Below are 18,107 nucleotides of genomic sequence, written 5' to 3' on the forward strand. Positions count from 1 at the left end.
AGGACCTTTGTCGGAGCAAGCCAATCACTACAAGGACCAGGCAACGGTCGACCTTACCACAGGGTATCAAAACGCAAATATAATTATTCTCTATAGACGGTTTCATCAATGTTTTATGACCATCGACCCCAGTCGTTTATCTTATCGAAGCCTTGGAACCTGGTTGCATATTTTCGCACATTATATGCCAGCTTGGGTTTAGTCGCTACCGTCGCACCAGTCCACTAGATTTTTTTACCAGTCTAACCTTCGACTATTTAGTATTCAGGGTCAATAGGCAAACAGATAGGGGCATGGCACACGTAACCGGTGGGTGACGTTCCTCGGGTTTACCCCATGCCTTCTTATCTAGTAACACTAAACACCCCCGTGGACCTGGACAATAAATCTACGAGATAAAACGTCACATCAGAACTCAGTGAAGCCGTCGGCCGTCTTAAATTGAGTCCTTGTAGAGACTGACTGAACCGGACGCACCTTTCTCTACACGCAAAATAATATCCCTAAGTAGGTAGCTTGCAATTTACCACATAGCCGATTTCATACAGTTTACATCCCCGGAAAAAAGATATTCTCACTTTGAAAGCTAAAAGCATAGAGATAAGCAGCAGGCCGCTGCTTTAAATGCACCCCCCATCGCAGTTGCAGCAGAAAACATTACATTCTGTGATATTTTGTTAGTCGCTGAAACAATGCAAGTGGCACCTCAAACTTATTAATACTAACTTCCTACCCCACAGCATTCATCTGAAAATGACATTTTTGTTTTACCGCAGTACTGGTGTTCAAGTTAGCAGTGCACAATATCTGAGAATTATAGAAGCAGAATATACGCCTTTCTCGGAAACTTCGCCACAGCAAACTCCGGCTTTATCTGAATCGGCTGTCAAAGGATTAGGGGCCGCAATACCGATGCTAAACAAGGGCAGAATCGCTATCATAAGGCTGAAGGCTCGCATCTTCGCGGCGTAGAGGACCCAGAAAGAAATGTGCGTAAGCTTTCACCGGGTAAAACGGGAGTGAATGTAAAGTTGTTGGACTTGAGTGGGACTCTTTCAACATTAATAAAGCTGAACACCTGATATACTATCTTGCGCTAAAAGCTCAAGTGAGGATAAAGTATAAATCATACTGCCTACAGGGTGCATAATTCCCAGCCTGATATATATTGTTACACAACATGTTGGGACGATGGCCATTACTCCAATCCTAGAGCTCGTTTTCGCCGGTCTATGTTTTTGTAGTGTAGTACTGGCCTAACCCATATGCACCGTGAACGCAGACTGGTATTGTGATAAGAGATCTTCCTACATTTCTCATTTGCACTATGTCATTTATGCAAGGGTTGTATGTACCCCGATGTCTTCCAAGTTTTATTCTTCAATGGAAACCAATGGAAACCAATGGAAACCAATGGTTTAGTGGCGGACCGGGCCGGAATCATCAAGGGATGAAGCATACATAATACACCAAGACTAAGCCCTGTCTTCACCGATTTATCTTTTGTTCGTCATTCCCCGCATGTCATTATGCAAGGGTGAAGTGCACTGTTTTGGTAATGAACCCACTGGCTCCAAGGCATCTCGAATACTGAGTAGATAGAATAGCATGAGAGGCCAAAATGTACTAGTTCATTCTCCCTAGGTCGTGGGCGACTCATCGCAACATTACTTAGGTCGGTCTTTATGGGAGATAGCTGGATAAACTGGGGTTTTCTTTCAGGGGTACTCCTTCTACGCAGCTACTACATATAGGGAAAGGGCGACTACGCGCACCAGTGTTCATCCGGTGACCCGACCTCTAAAGAAGGAAGGAGATGCACTGACATTCCACGTGTTACAGCTATATTATGTAGCTATTGGATGGTACTGCTGCCAGGGGGTTGGAGAGTCAATGGTTAGACTTCGATAAATATGGCATCGGTCTGTCCTTGTGGAACAGATATACCAATGGGCGTCAAATGTATTCCTAGAACCCCCCAGGGGCAAATAATACAAGTGGAAAAAAAAGGAAAAGCAAAACTAGGCATCAAACCCAAAGCTCGGTCAAATGTTGGATTCTCGAAGAAACCGTTGATCACGGACCAAGAGTTTTGTTGAGCAATATCTCGAAGATGGCTTCTTCCATAATCGCTGCGAATCTGCAGTACATTAGTGCACAAACTTAGCAATGTACAAAAGAACAAATTACTCACCCCTGACACCTGATATTAGACCTCATGGCATTCTCCAGTGTTTTCAATCTCTCACGCGTCAACCGTGGAAAGTTCTCATGATCCCTTATCCTGTTCCACGCCTGGACGGGCGTTATGTACCCATCCAAGTCAAGCTTGTCCGCCATCTCAAACAGCGTTTGAAATACTTCCGCTGAAACCTGCCATCGCAAATCGCTGTCGAGGGTTGGGGGTGCAAGCTGTAGAAGTGTGCCTTGTATTGACATAGCATGGCCAGAGGGATGTGCGCTTGAGATGTGCGACAGACATGGCCGTTCCAGTCTCCAAGTCCGTGAGCATAATGTCAAGAATATTGGTGGAAGATGCGAATACTTACGATAAAACAAAGTCGACTCCTGTTTGAAACCATTCTTGCTCGGAAGACTCGTCCAGGTTTTGGTCTATGTTATCTTCTGGATTTTCAGTACTGTTGTTTTTATGCTCATTCCTGTCGGTGTTGCTCCCTGGTTGGCCTGTGACAAACTGGAGGGACGATGGGTTTGATATAGATGATGGACCTTTTTGGCCCATTCTTGATGGGGGATAGACAGTTGCTCTCATTCCTGCGTCATGTTCATGCGGGTTGCTGCAGTGGGAATGATATTTGCGGTTGAGAATCTGGACGGGGAGGCTTTGTAAAGAGTCCTTGCCCTAAATACGGGCACTTTGGATAGTTAGGACTTCGGGTTTGACAGTAGTTGTGGGAGACTTTCTGCTGCGCAATAATGTCCCGAATGATCAGGTTGTTCCGATAGGCCTTTCGAGGCTCATCCGTTTCAAAGTTGCCGCGAGAAGATTATATTACCGGCCGACGTCTTCTTCTAGCAATCGAGTGAACTTGGCATTTCGCCTATGATGCTTACTGGAAGAATACTATGTCAGTAGGGACAAAGCAGAACTGGGATGCCCTTGCCCGCCATTGGGCTTGTCTTACTTACTCAAACAGATCATCAGAGGTTGCTTTCGGGTTGTTTGCCTCATTTGACACACCTAGCAAGAGATATTTAGTACGAAATCTAATAGTATGCATGCACTGTTGGTCGAGTCATGCGTGAGAGCTATCTGTAGTCATTTGGCTAGCTGAGCAACGTGTCATCGATTTCCATATAGTTGATTCATATCTTGTGAAATCATAAAAGTGGGAATAAGTTCTCAAGAGTGTTGCAGTGTGACGTCTCGCAGGGTAATACCAAGCCTCCAAATTCTGGCCGAAGAACCAAGCAGTTTTGCAATCAGATTCGGCCTTGGACCCATGTCTTTCATATCTTTACTTGGATTGGTATATGTAGCAAGCATCCAAACCACTTAAAAGTTTTGTTCTCGACACCACAAAACAAAAGTGCATTTCTGTCTGATGTTGAGCCCTACCTGTAGTGGAGAGTCAGCTGGAAGTGACTGCCGGGCCTTGGGCCTACAGGGTACCTATGCCTGTGCAAGTTAGCAAGACCTTATGGGACTTTTGTATTCCCGTTTTGCTTATCTCAGGGGGTTTGTATATTTGACATATCAGGGCGAACTCACGTTGCATACACTATCTAGACCTATCTCCCCAGGGCTCTCGTCCTTCCACCCATACATATACAAACGTCAAAAATTGTCCAACCCATCCCTCAAGCTACGTTTCACATTTATATCGGACTTGGAAGGCTAAGGCCACCCGGAATCCGTGGAACACTCGGTGAGTTCTATTAGATGTCTCATATTTTTAGCCGAGAAGCTCACTCCAATGTGTTGCTTGCTGAACTCCAAGTTATATTTGTACCATACATCTACTGTTTCTTAGATCCCCGTTTTGTTTTATTTCTTTTTACTCATGATATATTGGTATTGTTTCTTGGCTACAATTACTTGTTAGGTATAATACACGGAAAAACACAATGAACTCTGTATAATTACAAGCAAATTGAATTGATACTGACTAGCTTCGGATAATGGTATCATCCTGGCTGCGATCCCAACAAGGCTGTAGGCTGTGAAATTTACACTAGGGAGCATTTCGTTGAATTAAACATGCATCGTGCCTCGAGATGCTCGTTGGCGACAGTCCATTCGAAGAAAGGTTTGCTTTTATCTTCGGATGACAGGAACAAAGTTATCCGGGCTAGTTTATGCTATGTTAGAAAAGCAGTCTATGTATACAGTCGAATACTGACTGAGAAATTCGGGATTTTGGAAATATATATTAACCTTGTAGAGTGCTTTGATTGTAGTGGTGTTGGGGGGAGGCTACTATGTTGTAATGAGATACCCATACCTATTCCTCGATATGGGTATTCGACCTCACTCTCTTCTAAAATATTCTAGCTTCTCTAGACAGATAAATCTCAAGCCTGGGATATAAATAGTAGGTCTAAGTGCTATAGACCTGAGTAAAAGGACGGAGCTGTGGTTTTTGCCAACAACAGAACACTTCTAGTGAACTGGGACATAATAAGAGCACACCCAGCCCAGAATATCAGCTCTGCTCTCTTTTAAGCAATTCTTATGTTTTTTTCTTCCGCCCCATCGCGATGAAATGAAAAGCCGGGACTCTTGTTGCCGTTACGAGAGAGTATTTTGAGTGTTTCGACTTGATTCGGTCTTAACCTTCGCGCGAGTCCTAAGGCTCGACAAAGCTAACTTATTTTCATTTTGGATTCCTACCTGGATTTGTTCTGAAAGCGTAAGCGAACGCTCCTTTCATAGAGGTGAAGCTCAATGGGCCAATAAGAAGGTATGTAGGTTAGCATAATAGGATAGAGACTATGACAGCATCACGTTGCGGGATCTACAATGTACGCTTTATGTATATTAGTGTGGGGATACCAAGAAAACGATTCCACATGCTAGTTGTATCCACTATTGGAACAAGAGTGCTCATTTTTGCATCGAATTGATGATTCCTAATAAAGCTAAGATATTGATTTTATTCCTCATAGAGCCAGTGGCCAGTGCACTGAGATCAGGGCTAAACCGCATCGAGTTTGAAACCCTTGTAAAAAGTCTGTGCTTGATCAAGGATCTCATATAGTCAGTATGACAGGGTTGTAATACATAATTCTCACACTAAGATAAGGCATTAAAATGACCTATGCTGATGAATAATTCGGAGCCACCTCGGAACAACCAGGAATAACTTCACCTGAACACGAAGGGCGTTCCTCCAGGGCTGGGTTATACGCTGACCAAGCTGTCAAGGTCCACCAATCAGCGGTTGCAGACCCCGATTTCGGGGGCCCATTTCGGTGTCCGTTTTGTGTGGGAGCCGCGTTTATCGCTTTTATTGAGAAGTAGGAAAATGAGGCATTGTAGGATTGGAGGAATAGAGTAATGCGTGATTCGTGCAGTATTCATCTCATACCCTAGAACGCAATAATACATAATATAAAATAATATAAGGAAAATAGAGGATCGGGGAATTCCCTAATTCGAAAATGGGAACGTGGAACCGAGGATTTAAACTCGGTGGACTCCGATTCTCGGCCTTCAATTAATTTCTATAAGATTTTAGACATATCGACATGGAGTATGGGAAGGAATAAAATTGTAGGGTAAATCGGAAGAGAAAAATGCACATATAGATGTAATTATAGAATATTTCCAGAAACAGAATCCCGCAGTGTATCCGGATTGGGAGGCAAATGAAGGCAAATCAGGAGATTAATCATCATCCACCCCTCCGGCCCCCGGGCTTTCCCCCACTGAACGTTCATAGAAAAAACCCACTTGTGGCCCCAACTTCTGTCTCCTTCTCTCCGGCTTCTATCCTACAACATCGCCAAATTCACGATTCACACGAATCGAAATACAATCACCTCGCAGGTGCTTCGACATCCATCGCACTCGCGACACATCCGCACCGAGCCGCATTCGGTATCTGAGTCACGTCTCTCCGCCTGCGCAACGCGCATTTCCAAGTTCATCGGCACCTGCCTCAAACTGATTGTACCCGAGAAAACGGGAAAGCCTTCATCATGGCCAACTACAATGGGCGCCGCATGCCCAACTTCTCGCAATACCTCGATGACTTGAACGCAATTCCATCGCCGTACGACCAGGCCCAGCAGCAGCAACAGCAGCAGACTACCTTCAACGATGAGGATCTAGCTCTGTTCACCAATACCGAGTTCTTCGAGTTCGACAAATTTACCGACTTTGGCGGTCTGCCTTCATTCCCAGAAGACAGCAAGACACACGAGGCCGTCTCAGACCAATCCGTACAAAATGACGATCTGAAGTTCTTGGATTTCCTGAATGGTAAGTGTGCCTGATTTCAGTTTCTATCTTTCGCATCGCTGGTTGGGTAGTCCCGAGTCCTGAGCTGCATGTCTTTCCCCTGATCACACCATACCCCGCGGACTCGTTCACAATATTGTCCATGGGACCATTGTCTACATTTTTACATGTTTCATTGGTTGCCTTATAAATTCGTCATTTATGCCTATTACACGAGTCATGTCTTGGGCATTTTTGGCGCTTCATGCGCTTCATACCTTGAATACCATCCCATGCACTTTCACAGCTATGACCTCCCGCCTCGAAAAGTTTGAACCCTGCAGGTCATCCTTCCCGTGGCCCTAGCAGGGTTTTCTTCCACTCAAATTTGACTTTGGTCGTTGGCGTGAATCCTCTCCGCTATTACGCCATTTCACGTGATCGGCACTGCTCGGACTCTCGGACTGTCAACTCTACTCTTCGGGACACCGAAACCCGCGATGTGGATATTGCTTGGAAATTAAATGCTAATGGCTTTATAGCGGAGGGACTCAATGGCATGTCCGATTACCAGCCCGATCTGACTGGCTCCAATGCCCAGGTGCCCATGCACAATGCCCACTTTTCGGCGGTTCCGTCCGTTTCTAATGGGCCTATGGCTGCAAACCAGGCACCCATCCAGCCTGCGCCAATCAACACCGCTCCGAAGGTCGCTCCGGCTCCATCCTCTGTTTCGATGTCGCCTTCCACTCCAGTTACCGGTACCAAGCGCAAGAACTCGTCAAACTCCACCCAGGAGAACGCCGAGGAGGCTGGTCGCCACATGGCTGAGGAGGACAAGCGCCGCCGTAACACCGCTGCCAGTGCTCGCTTCCGTGTGAAGAAGAAGCAACGTGAGGCTGCTCTCGAGCAGACCGTCAAGGAAACCACCGACAAGAACGACATTCTTGAGGCTCGCGTGTCTCAGCTCGAGCTGGAGAACCACTGGCTCCGTGGTCTGATCATGGAGAAGAACGGTGCCGACGAGCAGTCTGAGCAAGATATCTCGGATATGTTCAAGAAGTTCTTGGCCTCACAGAAGACTGATGGCTCAAGTATCTCCGACCTGAAGCACGGAGTGGGCACTACTGTATAAAGCATTGTCCCAATGCCAAAAGAAGAAAAAAACCGGCAAAATTATCAAAAAAAGAAACCCCAGTCTTATTTGATTGCCCTGCTACTCTACTCTGCTGCTTCAGGTGGTGACTGTCCTGGGCTTTTCCCTGTTAGTCCCACGTCACTATCTTTGATTTCTTGTTCATAGTGTTCTTTTCCAGCCATGTTATTTTCTTTGTTATTAGCAGCCAGAGCTACTGCAGATCTTATCATCTGCAGGTCGAGGGGGGTGGTGGGTGAATGAGTGATGATCTCTTCACGCAGTTTTAGGTATTAGAGTTATACATATGTTTCAGCCAAATTTTATGCCTGTCGAACTCGCGTAGGTTATCCATCAGAACAAACCCCCGCTTACCTCCAGATACATAGTACAACGTATACGGGGTACGTACTACGGAGTAGACCGACATAGCTTGGCATTAGTAGCTGACTGGTCCACCCAGGAAGCTCCACACCCTGGCTTACAGAATTTGACGAAAGAGGAAGAATTGTTCTCTATTCCCATTCCCATCCCCCACCAGCACTTTTAAGAAATGCTAGACTTCCTCAAGAGCGCCCTGCGCAAACCACATGCAAACGTGTACGGTCTGGACCATGCCGTCCTCAACATACAGCTCCCAGCGCAGAGTATGTGGATGAATATGGGGTACTGGGAGGTAAATCCACTCAAATAAAGACCATTTAACCAATTGTCTGGCCCAAATCACCTTTTTGAATCCACATTGACCCACCTCCTAGTACACAAATGACTTCCCAGAAGCCTGTCAAGCGCTCCTCGATCAGGTTCTCACGGCTGCGCTATCAACGGAGAAGGCGTCCGCCTTGAGAATCCTGGATGTCGGGTGTGGCTGTGGTGATCAGTCATTGTATCTGACAAAGATTTTACATGGCTCCTCTTCTACATCCCACTCCGGTCCTGAATCTGGGACTGAGACCGGGACGGCAACCCCTGCCTCTATCTCCAGTACTCAGTCAGATATCCAACCATCAGTGTCAGGCCTGCGGTCTCGCCATAGTAAGACCAAGCTGCAATCTTCTTCTTCGCTACGCCTGGATTCCTATATTGGAATCACGCTGGAACCAGCGCAGGCAGCGCTCGGCTCACGCCGCATACAAGAAACGCGGAGAGACAGTGAAGAATCTATCGAGGCAGATATCTTCTGCGCAGATGCTGCGGTCCCGAGCTCTTGGACTGGGGAGTTGAAGAAATCAATCACAACACTTGCAGACGCGTCAACCAAACAAAATGAAAATGAAGACATATCTACATGGCTCCTGGCCCTGGACACAATGTATCACTTCCGCCCCTCACGCCTGCCTATCCTGACCTATGCACACAACTCGCTCAATGCCTCATTCATGGCCTTCGACATGATACTATCTAATAGTATAACCTGGTACGAAAAGATCCTCCTCCGACTCGTGTGCTGGGGCACGAACTCGCCGTTCGGGAATTTCGTAACCGAGAAGGAATATGTGGAGCTACTTGTTACGGCTGGGTACAATCCTGCATTTATTGAGATCCGAGATGTCTCGCAGCACGTTTTCGGAGGGTTGGCGGGTTTCATTAAGCGCAGGGTTGAGGAGGCCAGGCCGTTTGGGATTAAAATGGGGAAGTATCGCGCGGCCAGGTTTTCTTTCGCGTGGTGGGCTAAGGGGAGGGTCGTGAGGGGGATTGTGGTTGTTGCGAAAAAGGAGTGAGGGTTTGGATGGGTCCAGTGGTCTCTCTTGTGTGGTGACCGTATGATATTAGCCTGCTACATAGGCCAAGAGTGAATCAGGCTTCAAATCAAAGGTAATCGTTTTTAGAAAAACAGACCCGAGTAACATTTCCTCGAACAGTCGTTGCGCAGCCTACTTTCGGTGGATCCTCTCATCCATGCAGCCTAACTTTGGCTGCATGCCGTTGAAGATCTCGATGGATATAGACCCATACGTTGAGTGAGAATGTCCAATCAGCAACCCGGTCTTCAAATTAGAACACTTGGCAGCAGGGACTTGGGGGCTGAAATCAAAGCCTCGCCCAAGCGGGCCATCTAATGCGGGTACAAGTTGGTACAAATGAGGGTTTTGTTTCCTATGATGTATATACCTTTGCGCTGAAGGATACAGAGTGATTCCTAAGACATTGTTGCCGTTTTCAAAATCCTTCAAGGAGACCATCCATGCCGGGGTCTGTATAAAACCTGACTCATCAGACATGCAGCAGCCTGCCTGGGCAGGCTGACCTTGTCAAACCCCTGAGCAAACTTGACAACATTGAAACTCACTGGCTTTAAAATTTCGGGACAACACAAATATCAAGTCCTCTTCTGAAGATGTCGACTCGAGTTTGGTCTCCGATTGTTCGCTTGGCATCATGGCACAGTCCACGGATTTCTCACGCGCGTCGAGCAACTTTGTCAACACCACAACTGTACCATGCCAAACAAGAATCAAAAAGGTTCACAAGTCACTGCCGATCATTCCAAGGTGGGTCTTGATCAAGCTTCTCGGGTGTTGTCTTCTGTGTCTTCGTCAATGTAGACTTACTCACCCTACGATCAGTTGTGACAACCGACAGTAGCCTATTTTCATATTCCTCTGGGCGGTTCTTATACAATGAAGCAGCTCGTATTCGGGAACAACATGTCCCATTCAATGTTACAGCTCTTAAAGATGCGGTTGCAAGCCATCTTGGCCATGGAAAGGTCACCCAACTTTCCAAGATGAGCGAAGGCGGTTTCAATCGAGTACTCATAGCTACCATGAAAGATGGATTCCAAGCCGTTGTCAAAATTCCATACCAGAGCACAGTGCCAAAGACATACGCCACTGCTAGTGAAGTCGCTACTCTCACCTTTCTTAGTTCAAAAGATATCCCGGTGCCTAAGGTCTACGGCTGGTCTTCAACGACGGAAAATCCAGTCGGCATTGAATAAATTGTCATGGAATGTGCACCAGGCATTGCAGCAGTTAAAATAACTGTTTAGATATGTCAGAACCTAATCGCCAGGCTTTTGTGGACGATATTGTGGCTATCGAGAAGAGGATATTTGATCTTCCTTTTGCTTCTATGGGCAGCCTTTACTTCAAACGCGACCTTCCTACTGATCTACAAGGCAGGTTGTATATGCAAGGTATATCAGACGAGACCAACGACGCTGATATCTACTGCATTAGGCCAATCACGGACTACGGAATTTGGCATGGGCGGCGAGCGGCGAGCGGCGCTTGACTTGGACATAGGCCGATGTATGTCAGGTCAAAAGAGAATGATAAAGTCGTTTTTTTTTGGCTCATATAATCGTTTACCTACATTTAGGGAACGATCCGACACAATACCTGCTTGCTACAGCTGGAAGGAGCTCCAATGGACAGATAATTTTGGAAAGCCAGTCGAATGCTTCCCTTATAGTCTCGAATTTCTAGGTGCTGCGTGTCATCATGATTATCTGGCGCTTCGCAAGTATATGGCAGTGGCTCCTTACCTTCTGCCCAAAGACCCCGGCAATGTGTCGAACCGACCAGCATTACGACACCCTGGTATCTCACCTTGCGTCTCGTATATTGGTGCATACCGATACTGACCATAAATTCACTTTACATTTGCGAATGTCTTCGTGGATCCAGACACATTTAGGACAACATCCATTATCGACTGGCAACACGCGGTCATCGTTCCATTATCTCCCATTGCTGGACACCCCAAAATGTTCCAACACTCTCCACCGGCCAGTCTTGAGAATCTGGAACCAGGAACTCAACCACTCGGATATGCCGAGATGGACCCCCAGGAAAAAGCCGGGATTGACTACCACCTTCAAATGGGCTATCTATCCTATCGATACCGCGTGTCCAATAGCGCAGTGAACAAGTTGCACCTAGAAGCTCTACGCGACCCGCTAGTCTTCCTTCGCCAGCAGCTTGTGGAATACTCCGGGCGCCAATGGTGGGGAGACCTCACGACTCTGCGTGGCGTACTGATGTATCTAAATGATATCTGGGATGAAGTTCCCGGCAGAGACGCATCTCCGGAATCTCCTATTCGATTCTCCGAGGAGGAAGTTCAAGATTACGAAAAAAAACCAAACAGTGGTGGGCAACCTCGGGCGCAATTGCCAATGACTGGCGTGATGAGCTCCAGGTTTCAGAAGATAGCTGGATAGATAATGACTTGTATGACCATGCTGTTGAGAGAAACAAGTCTTTGGGGTTCGACTCTAAAGTTGTACGGAAGAGGAACTTGAAAAATTCGAGGAAGGATGGCCGTTCCAGGATGGAGAAGTCTGAGACATTTTTCATATTATATGTGCGGAGTACTCCGTACTTGGGAGTATATAGTGGGCTTGTGGGCCATAGATGCCCAATCTCCACTCCCCTGAAAGCCCGAAAGGTATGTATATGGTACGATATAAGAATAAATTCTGTAAAATCTCTGCTATAAATTGTATCTAATTTCCTTAATATAGCATATGCAAGCCTCCCGAGCTTGTGGCGGACCTGATTCATGATGACGTAAAGAGGCGGTACCTACCTAGGTAACTAGGTACTTCGGAGCTTCATGAATTTCTGCCTGGGTTCACTTCTAAGGGAGAAAAAAGTTATATGGCGACTTGCCCATTCATATTGGCAACTCGTCAATATACATAATCTCGATATATGTCCTAATTGATAGGAATATTGAAGTTCTAATGCTTCCGTTTTACCCGATAAGTTCGGCAGTTATCCCACGTTGAAGCCGCTAAGTGGTGGGTCTAGACGATCATAGTTGCTTTCGGCGCTCTTTTTTTTTGGGAAAAGTTTTTTTATAAACAAATTGCCCGCGCTTGGATGGCGAAAAAGAAAAGACTTTTCCCCTACATATTTAAGGCACCCTGTACCTTTCCGATCTCTCTGACAGTCCCAACGGGGAAAAAGATACTGCAGCCAAGGAGATCGGCGAGATCGACTTATAATCCCCGAATTGATAAAGCGGTCGCCATTGGCAATATGGCCGATCACCTGCCTGAGGCTGAGGCTTCACATCCAAGCGAAAAGCCACGGAACTCCGCTGAAATAGAGAGACCTGCCTCTTCAGGCTCTATCGGATCGTCGACTGGCTCGACCAGCTCCTTTGAATATGACCCGCAGATACATAGGCTGCAATCGCGGAACACAGAGCTAGACTTGGAACGTCATCGGACTGGGGCATCGCGCGCATTGAGCAGGACCGAGACGCAACGCGCCCAACATGCGCTTACCGTGGGAGAGAGTCTTCGATCGCGACCGTCGCTAACTCCATTGCCAGCTTTTGGTGGGGGCAAGCCTTACCCTCCACCTCTCCCTGCACGGGAGGATTACGTTGTGGAGTTCGATGGACCAGATGACCCATTATACCCGCTGAACTGGCCTGTGAAAAAGAAGTGAGTCGTTTCACCATGAATTTCCATATCCTACCGCGCATTAAATGCGCAGCGTCCGTCCAATACTAACGTCCCCAATCCAGATGCTACATCAGTGCCATCCTCGCCTTCACCAGTATTTGCTCCACCTTCGATTCCGCCGTTTTCAGTGCTTCATCCAGCAATGTGTCTAGTCATTTCAGCGTCGGCCTCGAAGTCGCCATCCTCTCCAGCTCTCTATACATCGTCGGCTACGCCTCGGGCCCCTTGATATGGGCTCCCCTATCCGAACTCCAGGGCCGTCGTATTCCCATTGTCATCGCCATGTTCGGATTTGGCGTCTTCAACATCGCCGTCGCAGTCGCAAAAGACTTACAAACACTCTTGATTTGCCGATTCTTCTGCGGTATCTTCGGCAGTTGTCCCTTGGCAGTTGTAGCTGCTGTGTTCTCTGATATCTGGGACAACCGCACTCGTGGTACTGCTATTGCCCTATTCGCCTCGACGGTGTTCCTGGGTCCTCTCCTGGCACCTTTCATCGGAGGCTTCATTAATATGTCCTACCTCGGCTGGCGCTGGACCGCCTACATCCCCGCGTTTATGGGCTTCGCCGCTTTTCTCCTGAATCTTTTCTTCCTGAAGGAGTCATATCCCCCTGTTGTCCTTGTGGAAAAGGCCGCGGAGCTGCGTCGCCGGACTAAGAACTGGGGAATCCATGCGAAGCAAGAGGAAATCGAGGTCGATCTTCGAGAGCTGATCATAAACAACTTCTCTCGCCCGCTTCGCCTGCTGATTAACGAGCCGTTGATTCTAGCTGTCACTATCTACCTAAGTTTCATCTACGGGTTGCTCTATTGCTTCTTGACCGCCTACACCCTGGTCTTCCAGGGTGTTTACGGTATGAACGCCGGTGTTGGAGGTCTCCCACTCTTCGGCATGGTGGTGGGTCTGTTCATCGCCACGTCTTACATCCTCCTCTCTAGCAAGGCTTACAATAAGAAACTCGACATGAACGGTGGTGTCCCCATCCCCGAGTGGCGTCTCCCGCCCGTGATGGTCGGCGGTGGTCTCTTCGCTGCTGGGCTCTTCTGGTTTGGGTGGACCGGCTTCAGTGGTACCGTCCACTGGATCGTGCCCACCTTGAGTGGCCTATTTACCGGATTTGGCCTTCTGGTCATCTTCATTCAATTGTTCAATTATCTGATTGACACATATCTTATGTTGTATGTCATCACCCCCATTACTCAAACTGTTTATGGGCTTATCTAACCTATTATCTACAGTGCCGCATCAGCCATCGCAGCAAACACATTCTGCCGCTCAATGGTGGCAGCAAGCTTCCCACTTTTCTCACGCCAAATGTTCAATGGCATGGGTATCCAGTGGGCTTCTACGCTTCTCGGATGCGTCGCAGCCGTCCTTGTTCCGATTCCCATTGGATTCTACTTCTTCGGTAAGAGACTGAGGATGAAGAGCAAGTTCGCGCCATTTTATGAAGCTGTCCAGGAAGGACACGCAGCTGAGGATGCCGAAGTGCAGGCGGAGGAGGCTGTGCACCGGCAATAAACATATAATGGGTTTGTTCTTGTACATGATCATATTCCCATTAGGGAAACGTAATTATAAAAAGTGTATATTTTAGCGGCTATATCTCTACATCTCTTAATGAAGCAACCTTGATTCAAACATCTCCAATTCTGACCATGGTACAAGCTGCAAGAGCAGAACTGCTCTGTTTGTAGGTTTTATCTCAATTCGTGTAGCATAAGTGACAATAATCCTATTGTTTGTATGGAGTCTAGAACATCTTCCTGCCAAACATGCCATAGAATCGATTCACCTCACCCCCTAATTTCTCTATATCCGTCTTTTCCATTCTGACCACAGAGTGTTACGCAATATTAACGTTTCAGCCTGGAAACAGACAACGGTGACATAGCTTCACATCGGAGTTTTCCCGCCCATTGGGGCCAACTGCTATTGATATTATATATCAACTACCCTTGAAAGTTAGATTTGTGTACCATGCTAAGGTTCAAGTGAAGAATATGCTGATATACTTGGACAAGACTACTGGCTTATAAAGCTAGTTCTTGATTCAACTAAGTTTGATCGGACTATCTAGTGGGCGACAAGTAGTACGAATCCCTGCCAGCGAGAGATTCAGTCTTCAACTCATGTCACACAACACTATTCCCTGCAACCGTGGTATGTGATGTGCATAAGGATCTAACTTGGCCAGAAGCATTTTTGCCTAGATGCATTTGTCGAGATACATTTTGTATGGTTATCATATATATATATAAAAAAGTATGTATCTTAAACAAGGAGAGAATCCATCTAGTTCAACACTAATTTACTAATCTGACCCAATTATCTCCGTATAAATACCGCGTACCTTGAAATTTGCGAGGCAAAGTTATGATCACCGTGGTGTTGAATCGAGTAACACACGCAGCAAAAGACACCCCGATTGTAGTTTTTAGTCCCTCACACACCACTTTAACCAGAGCATGATGCATCATCGCATGTAAATTGCGTAATATAAGGTCTATCGCTTTCGTATCCTCTATCTCATCTATACTGTTGACTATCAATAGATGTCGCCCTCCGTACAGATGCTTGCCTTTCTTCTTTTGGGTTAGTATCCCTTTAATTTCTGCAGGTGGCACATATACATTAGCTTCTAAACTTGGACCAGCGGTTCTCAGCTCTCTTGATATACACAATCCACAGCAATATGTTACCTATTGTGTCCCCTGGATTCCAAATGTGAGTTTGATCATGCGCAAAGTCTAGCCACAAGCAAATAAGAACAGCACTGTTGACAAAATGGTTATCGTACGCAAATAGTGCGCACAAGGACTACAATGTTGTTTCTTCTTGTGTACAGACACAACGTCGAACACGGGAAGCTGTGGAGCTTGCGGGGCCATAGTAAGTACTGATTGCATTATACTACTCTGCAGATACGACATTTCTCACACATCTTCTGATCTATAGTGCGTCGTCGGCTCACCGCCAACCTGTTGCGACGGAGTGTGTACGGACTTGAGCTCGAGTGTTGATAATTGTGGAGCGTGTGATGCGTCACCAGTAAGTATGAAACAAATTCTAGGGATATCAGCTATTGTAAATTTACTCACACCAACTAGTGTACTGGAATCAAACCCGCCTGCTGTTCTGGTGTATGCCAAGATCTCAATAACAACCTCGCCAACTGTGGTGTATGTAACAGGACTGTGAGTAATGCCCCGGTTTGACTGGAGTATATTGCTAGCACAAAATTGGAAGTCTATCTGCTGAGACGCATATTGTTCAATAGTGCACTGGCCAAACACCAGCCTGCTGCTCAGGTTCTTGTTCAGATCTAGCCATTGATCCCTGGCACTGTGGCTCTTGCAATGCATTCCCCTGTCTGGGAGTGCAGGCTGGCTGCTGTGCGGGCAAATGTACTGATCTCGCGACCTCAACTACAAATTGCGGCTCATGTAGTAATATGGTAAGTCAATACCTCGTTACCACGTTGCCCTACTGAATGAATCTCCTAACAATTACCCTTTTTAGTGTAGCGGAACTACGCCAGCGTGCTGCTCTGGGACTTGTAGGGACCTGAGTAGTGACCCACTACACTGCGGCTCTTGCACCGCCCTCCCTTGTGGTGGTCTCAACGCTGCTTGCTGTTCAGGGAAGTGCACTGATGTTTTCTCAAATATCAATAGTTGTGGGGCATGTAATCGTACTGTGAGTCAACTATTGCCCTACGTGGCCTAATATCGCAGCCCACACAATAACGACCTTGCTTATATGATACCATGAAATAGTGCACAGGTACGAGCCCTGCATGCTGCGGTGGAAATTGCGCAGACCTAACTTCCGATCAGAATCATTGCGGTTCTTGTTCAGCTTTGCCATGCGGTGGACTCCGACCAGGCTGTTGCTCTGGCCAATGCACTGATCTAGCTACTAATCCACTTCACTGTGGGACATGTAATACAACAGTGAGATTTCACTTTTCTCGCATCAAATAATGCAGACTATATTTAGACAACTATACTAACAATCCAAAAGTGCCCAGCAAGCCAACCAACCTGCTGCTCCGGAATTTGCACCAATATCCTCGCAGACCCCAACCACTGCGGCGGATGCTCAATCCAATGTCCCAGCGCCGTTCCAACCTGCTGTAACGGGGTATGTGCAGATCTTAGCACTGATCTCGCGCACTGTGGCAGTTGCACAGCACCCCCGTGCGTGGGCTCTAGACCGGCGTGTTGCTCTGGTGTCTGTACAGATCTGGCGACCGAAATTGACCACTGTGGATCTTGCTCGGCGAATTCGTGTACTAGTGTTAATCCCGCTTGCTGCTCGGGGACATGCGTTGATCTTAATTCTGATGCCAACCACTGCAATTCTTGTTCGGCTTTGCCGTGTGGTGGAACACAACCTGGGTGTTGCTTTGGGCAGTGTACAGACTTATCTACTAGTTTGCAGCATTGTGGATCTTGCACTGCTGCGCCGTGTACTGGCGCGCTACCAGCTTGCTGTGGTGGGACGTGTGTTGATTTGACGACTGACGTGAAGCATTGTGGATTGTGCAGTACAGCTGTATGTGCTTCCCCCCTTCGTTTCGGATCCTTTCTCTGCAATGCATTGGATGGGCATACTAAATAGTGTTTTCTTCGACAGTGCAATTTCGGACCGGGAGGTGGAGGCTGCGTTGACGGCAATTGCATCAACTGCCCTACGAGCCAGCCTTTCTGTCAATCGTCGAAAACATGTGTAAGTTCCTGAGTGTGCCCTTGTAGGACCCTGAACTAATCCCAAAAAAAGTGCCCGGGCGGCTTCACATGTATCAATGGTGGTCCTCTGGCTGGATGCTGCGGACCATTGAATACCTGTCCGCCAGGATCCAATCATCTCGGTGATCCCATATGTGTAAGTGACGCACTAGACCCACCAGATTCAGCTTTCTGACTGCGGTAAAATAGTGTCCATTGCCATGTACCCTTATTATCGCGCATCTGGTTTGTATAGGATTCTAGGCTGAACTTTGTGGCGTGTTCGAGGTGGAAAGAGGCAGCAAGAAAAGCGGATCTTGATAGATGGCATGCGGACCACAGACTGTAGCAGATTAGCATATCATAGCAAAAGTCTGATGTTTATGATGTGTTTGTTCACATTGT

At 47.0% G+C, this 18,107-nt stretch overlaps 8 protein-coding genes across 8 annotated transcripts; 7 read left to right on the forward strand and 1 right to left on the reverse strand.

Moving 5' to 3' along the window:
- Positions 1–2,076: 2,076 nt before the first annotated feature.
- On the reverse strand, positions 2,077–2,743 carry N7517_005453 (uncharacterized protein; the record flags this gene model as incomplete). The annotated part of the gene is made up of 3 exons (XM_056723183.1): positions 2,077–2,140; positions 2,195–2,494; positions 2,550–2,743. The coding sequence occupies 3 exons, from the start codon at positions 2,741–2,743 to the stop codon at positions 2,077–2,079; spliced, it is 558 nt and encodes a 185-aa protein (XP_056579433.1).
- A 2,856-nt stretch (positions 2,744–5,599) lies between these two features.
- Positions 5,600–6,072, forward strand: N7517_005454 (uncharacterized protein; the record flags this gene model as incomplete). Its single annotated transcript, XM_056723184.1, has 2 exons — positions 5,600–5,742; positions 5,796–6,072. Coding segments are annotated over 2 exons (420 nt in total), but the record flags the coding sequence as incomplete, so codon positions are not given.
- Positions 6,073–6,165: 93 nt separating this feature from the next.
- On the forward strand, positions 6,166–7,541 carry N7517_005455 (putative bZIP transcription factor (MetR); the record flags this gene model as incomplete). Its single annotated transcript, XM_056723185.1, has 2 exons — positions 6,166–6,448; positions 6,949–7,541. The coding sequence occupies 2 exons, from the start codon at positions 6,166–6,168 to the stop codon at positions 7,539–7,541; spliced, it is 876 nt and encodes a 291-aa protein (XP_056579435.1).
- Positions 7,542–8,094: 553 nt separating this feature from the next.
- N7517_005456 (uncharacterized protein) lies at positions 8,095–9,262 on the forward strand (the record flags this gene model as incomplete). The annotated part of the gene is made up of 2 exons (XM_056723186.1): positions 8,095–8,217; positions 8,300–9,262. 2 exons carry the CDS (start codon positions 8,095–8,097, stop codon positions 9,260–9,262), a joined length of 1,086 nt encoding a protein of 361 aa, XP_056579436.1.
- Positions 9,263–9,920: 658 nt separating this feature from the next.
- N7517_005457 (uncharacterized protein) lies at positions 9,921–10,482 on the forward strand (the record flags this gene model as incomplete). The annotated part of the gene is made up of 2 exons (XM_056723187.1): positions 9,921–10,033; positions 10,125–10,482. 2 exons carry the CDS (start codon positions 9,921–9,923, stop codon positions 10,480–10,482), a joined length of 471 nt encoding a protein of 156 aa, XP_056579437.1.
- Positions 10,483–10,535: 53 nt separating this feature from the next.
- N7517_005458 (serine/threonine protein kinase) lies at positions 10,536–11,709 on the forward strand (the record flags this gene model as incomplete). Its single annotated transcript, XM_056723188.1, has 4 exons — positions 10,536–10,662; positions 10,724–10,799; positions 10,866–11,113; positions 11,174–11,709. 4 exons carry the CDS (start codon positions 10,536–10,538, stop codon positions 11,707–11,709), a joined length of 987 nt encoding a protein of 328 aa, XP_056579438.1.
- Positions 11,710–12,532: 823 nt separating this feature from the next.
- N7517_005459 (MFS transporter) lies at positions 12,533–14,490 on the forward strand (the record flags this gene model as incomplete). Its single annotated transcript, XM_056723189.1, has 3 exons — positions 12,533–12,945; positions 13,029–14,147; positions 14,208–14,490. 3 exons carry the CDS (start codon positions 12,533–12,535, stop codon positions 14,488–14,490), a joined length of 1,815 nt encoding a protein of 604 aa, XP_056579439.1.
- A 1,266-nt stretch (positions 14,491–15,756) lies between these two features.
- On the forward strand, positions 15,757–17,491 carry N7517_005460 (uncharacterized protein; the record flags this gene model as incomplete). The annotated part of the gene is made up of 3 exons (XM_056723190.1): positions 15,757–15,765; positions 15,928–16,020; positions 17,003–17,491. 3 exons carry the CDS (start codon positions 15,757–15,759, stop codon positions 17,489–17,491), a joined length of 591 nt encoding a protein of 196 aa, XP_056579440.1.
- Positions 17,492–18,107: the final 616 nt, after the last annotated feature.

Source organism: Penicillium concentricum (assembly GCF_028827145.1).
Source record: "Penicillium concentricum strain IBT 3081 chromosome Unknown utg000002l_segment0_segment0, whole genome shotgun sequence".
NCBI classification, from domain to species: domain Eukaryota; kingdom Fungi; phylum Ascomycota; class Eurotiomycetes; order Eurotiales; family Aspergillaceae; genus Penicillium; species Penicillium concentricum.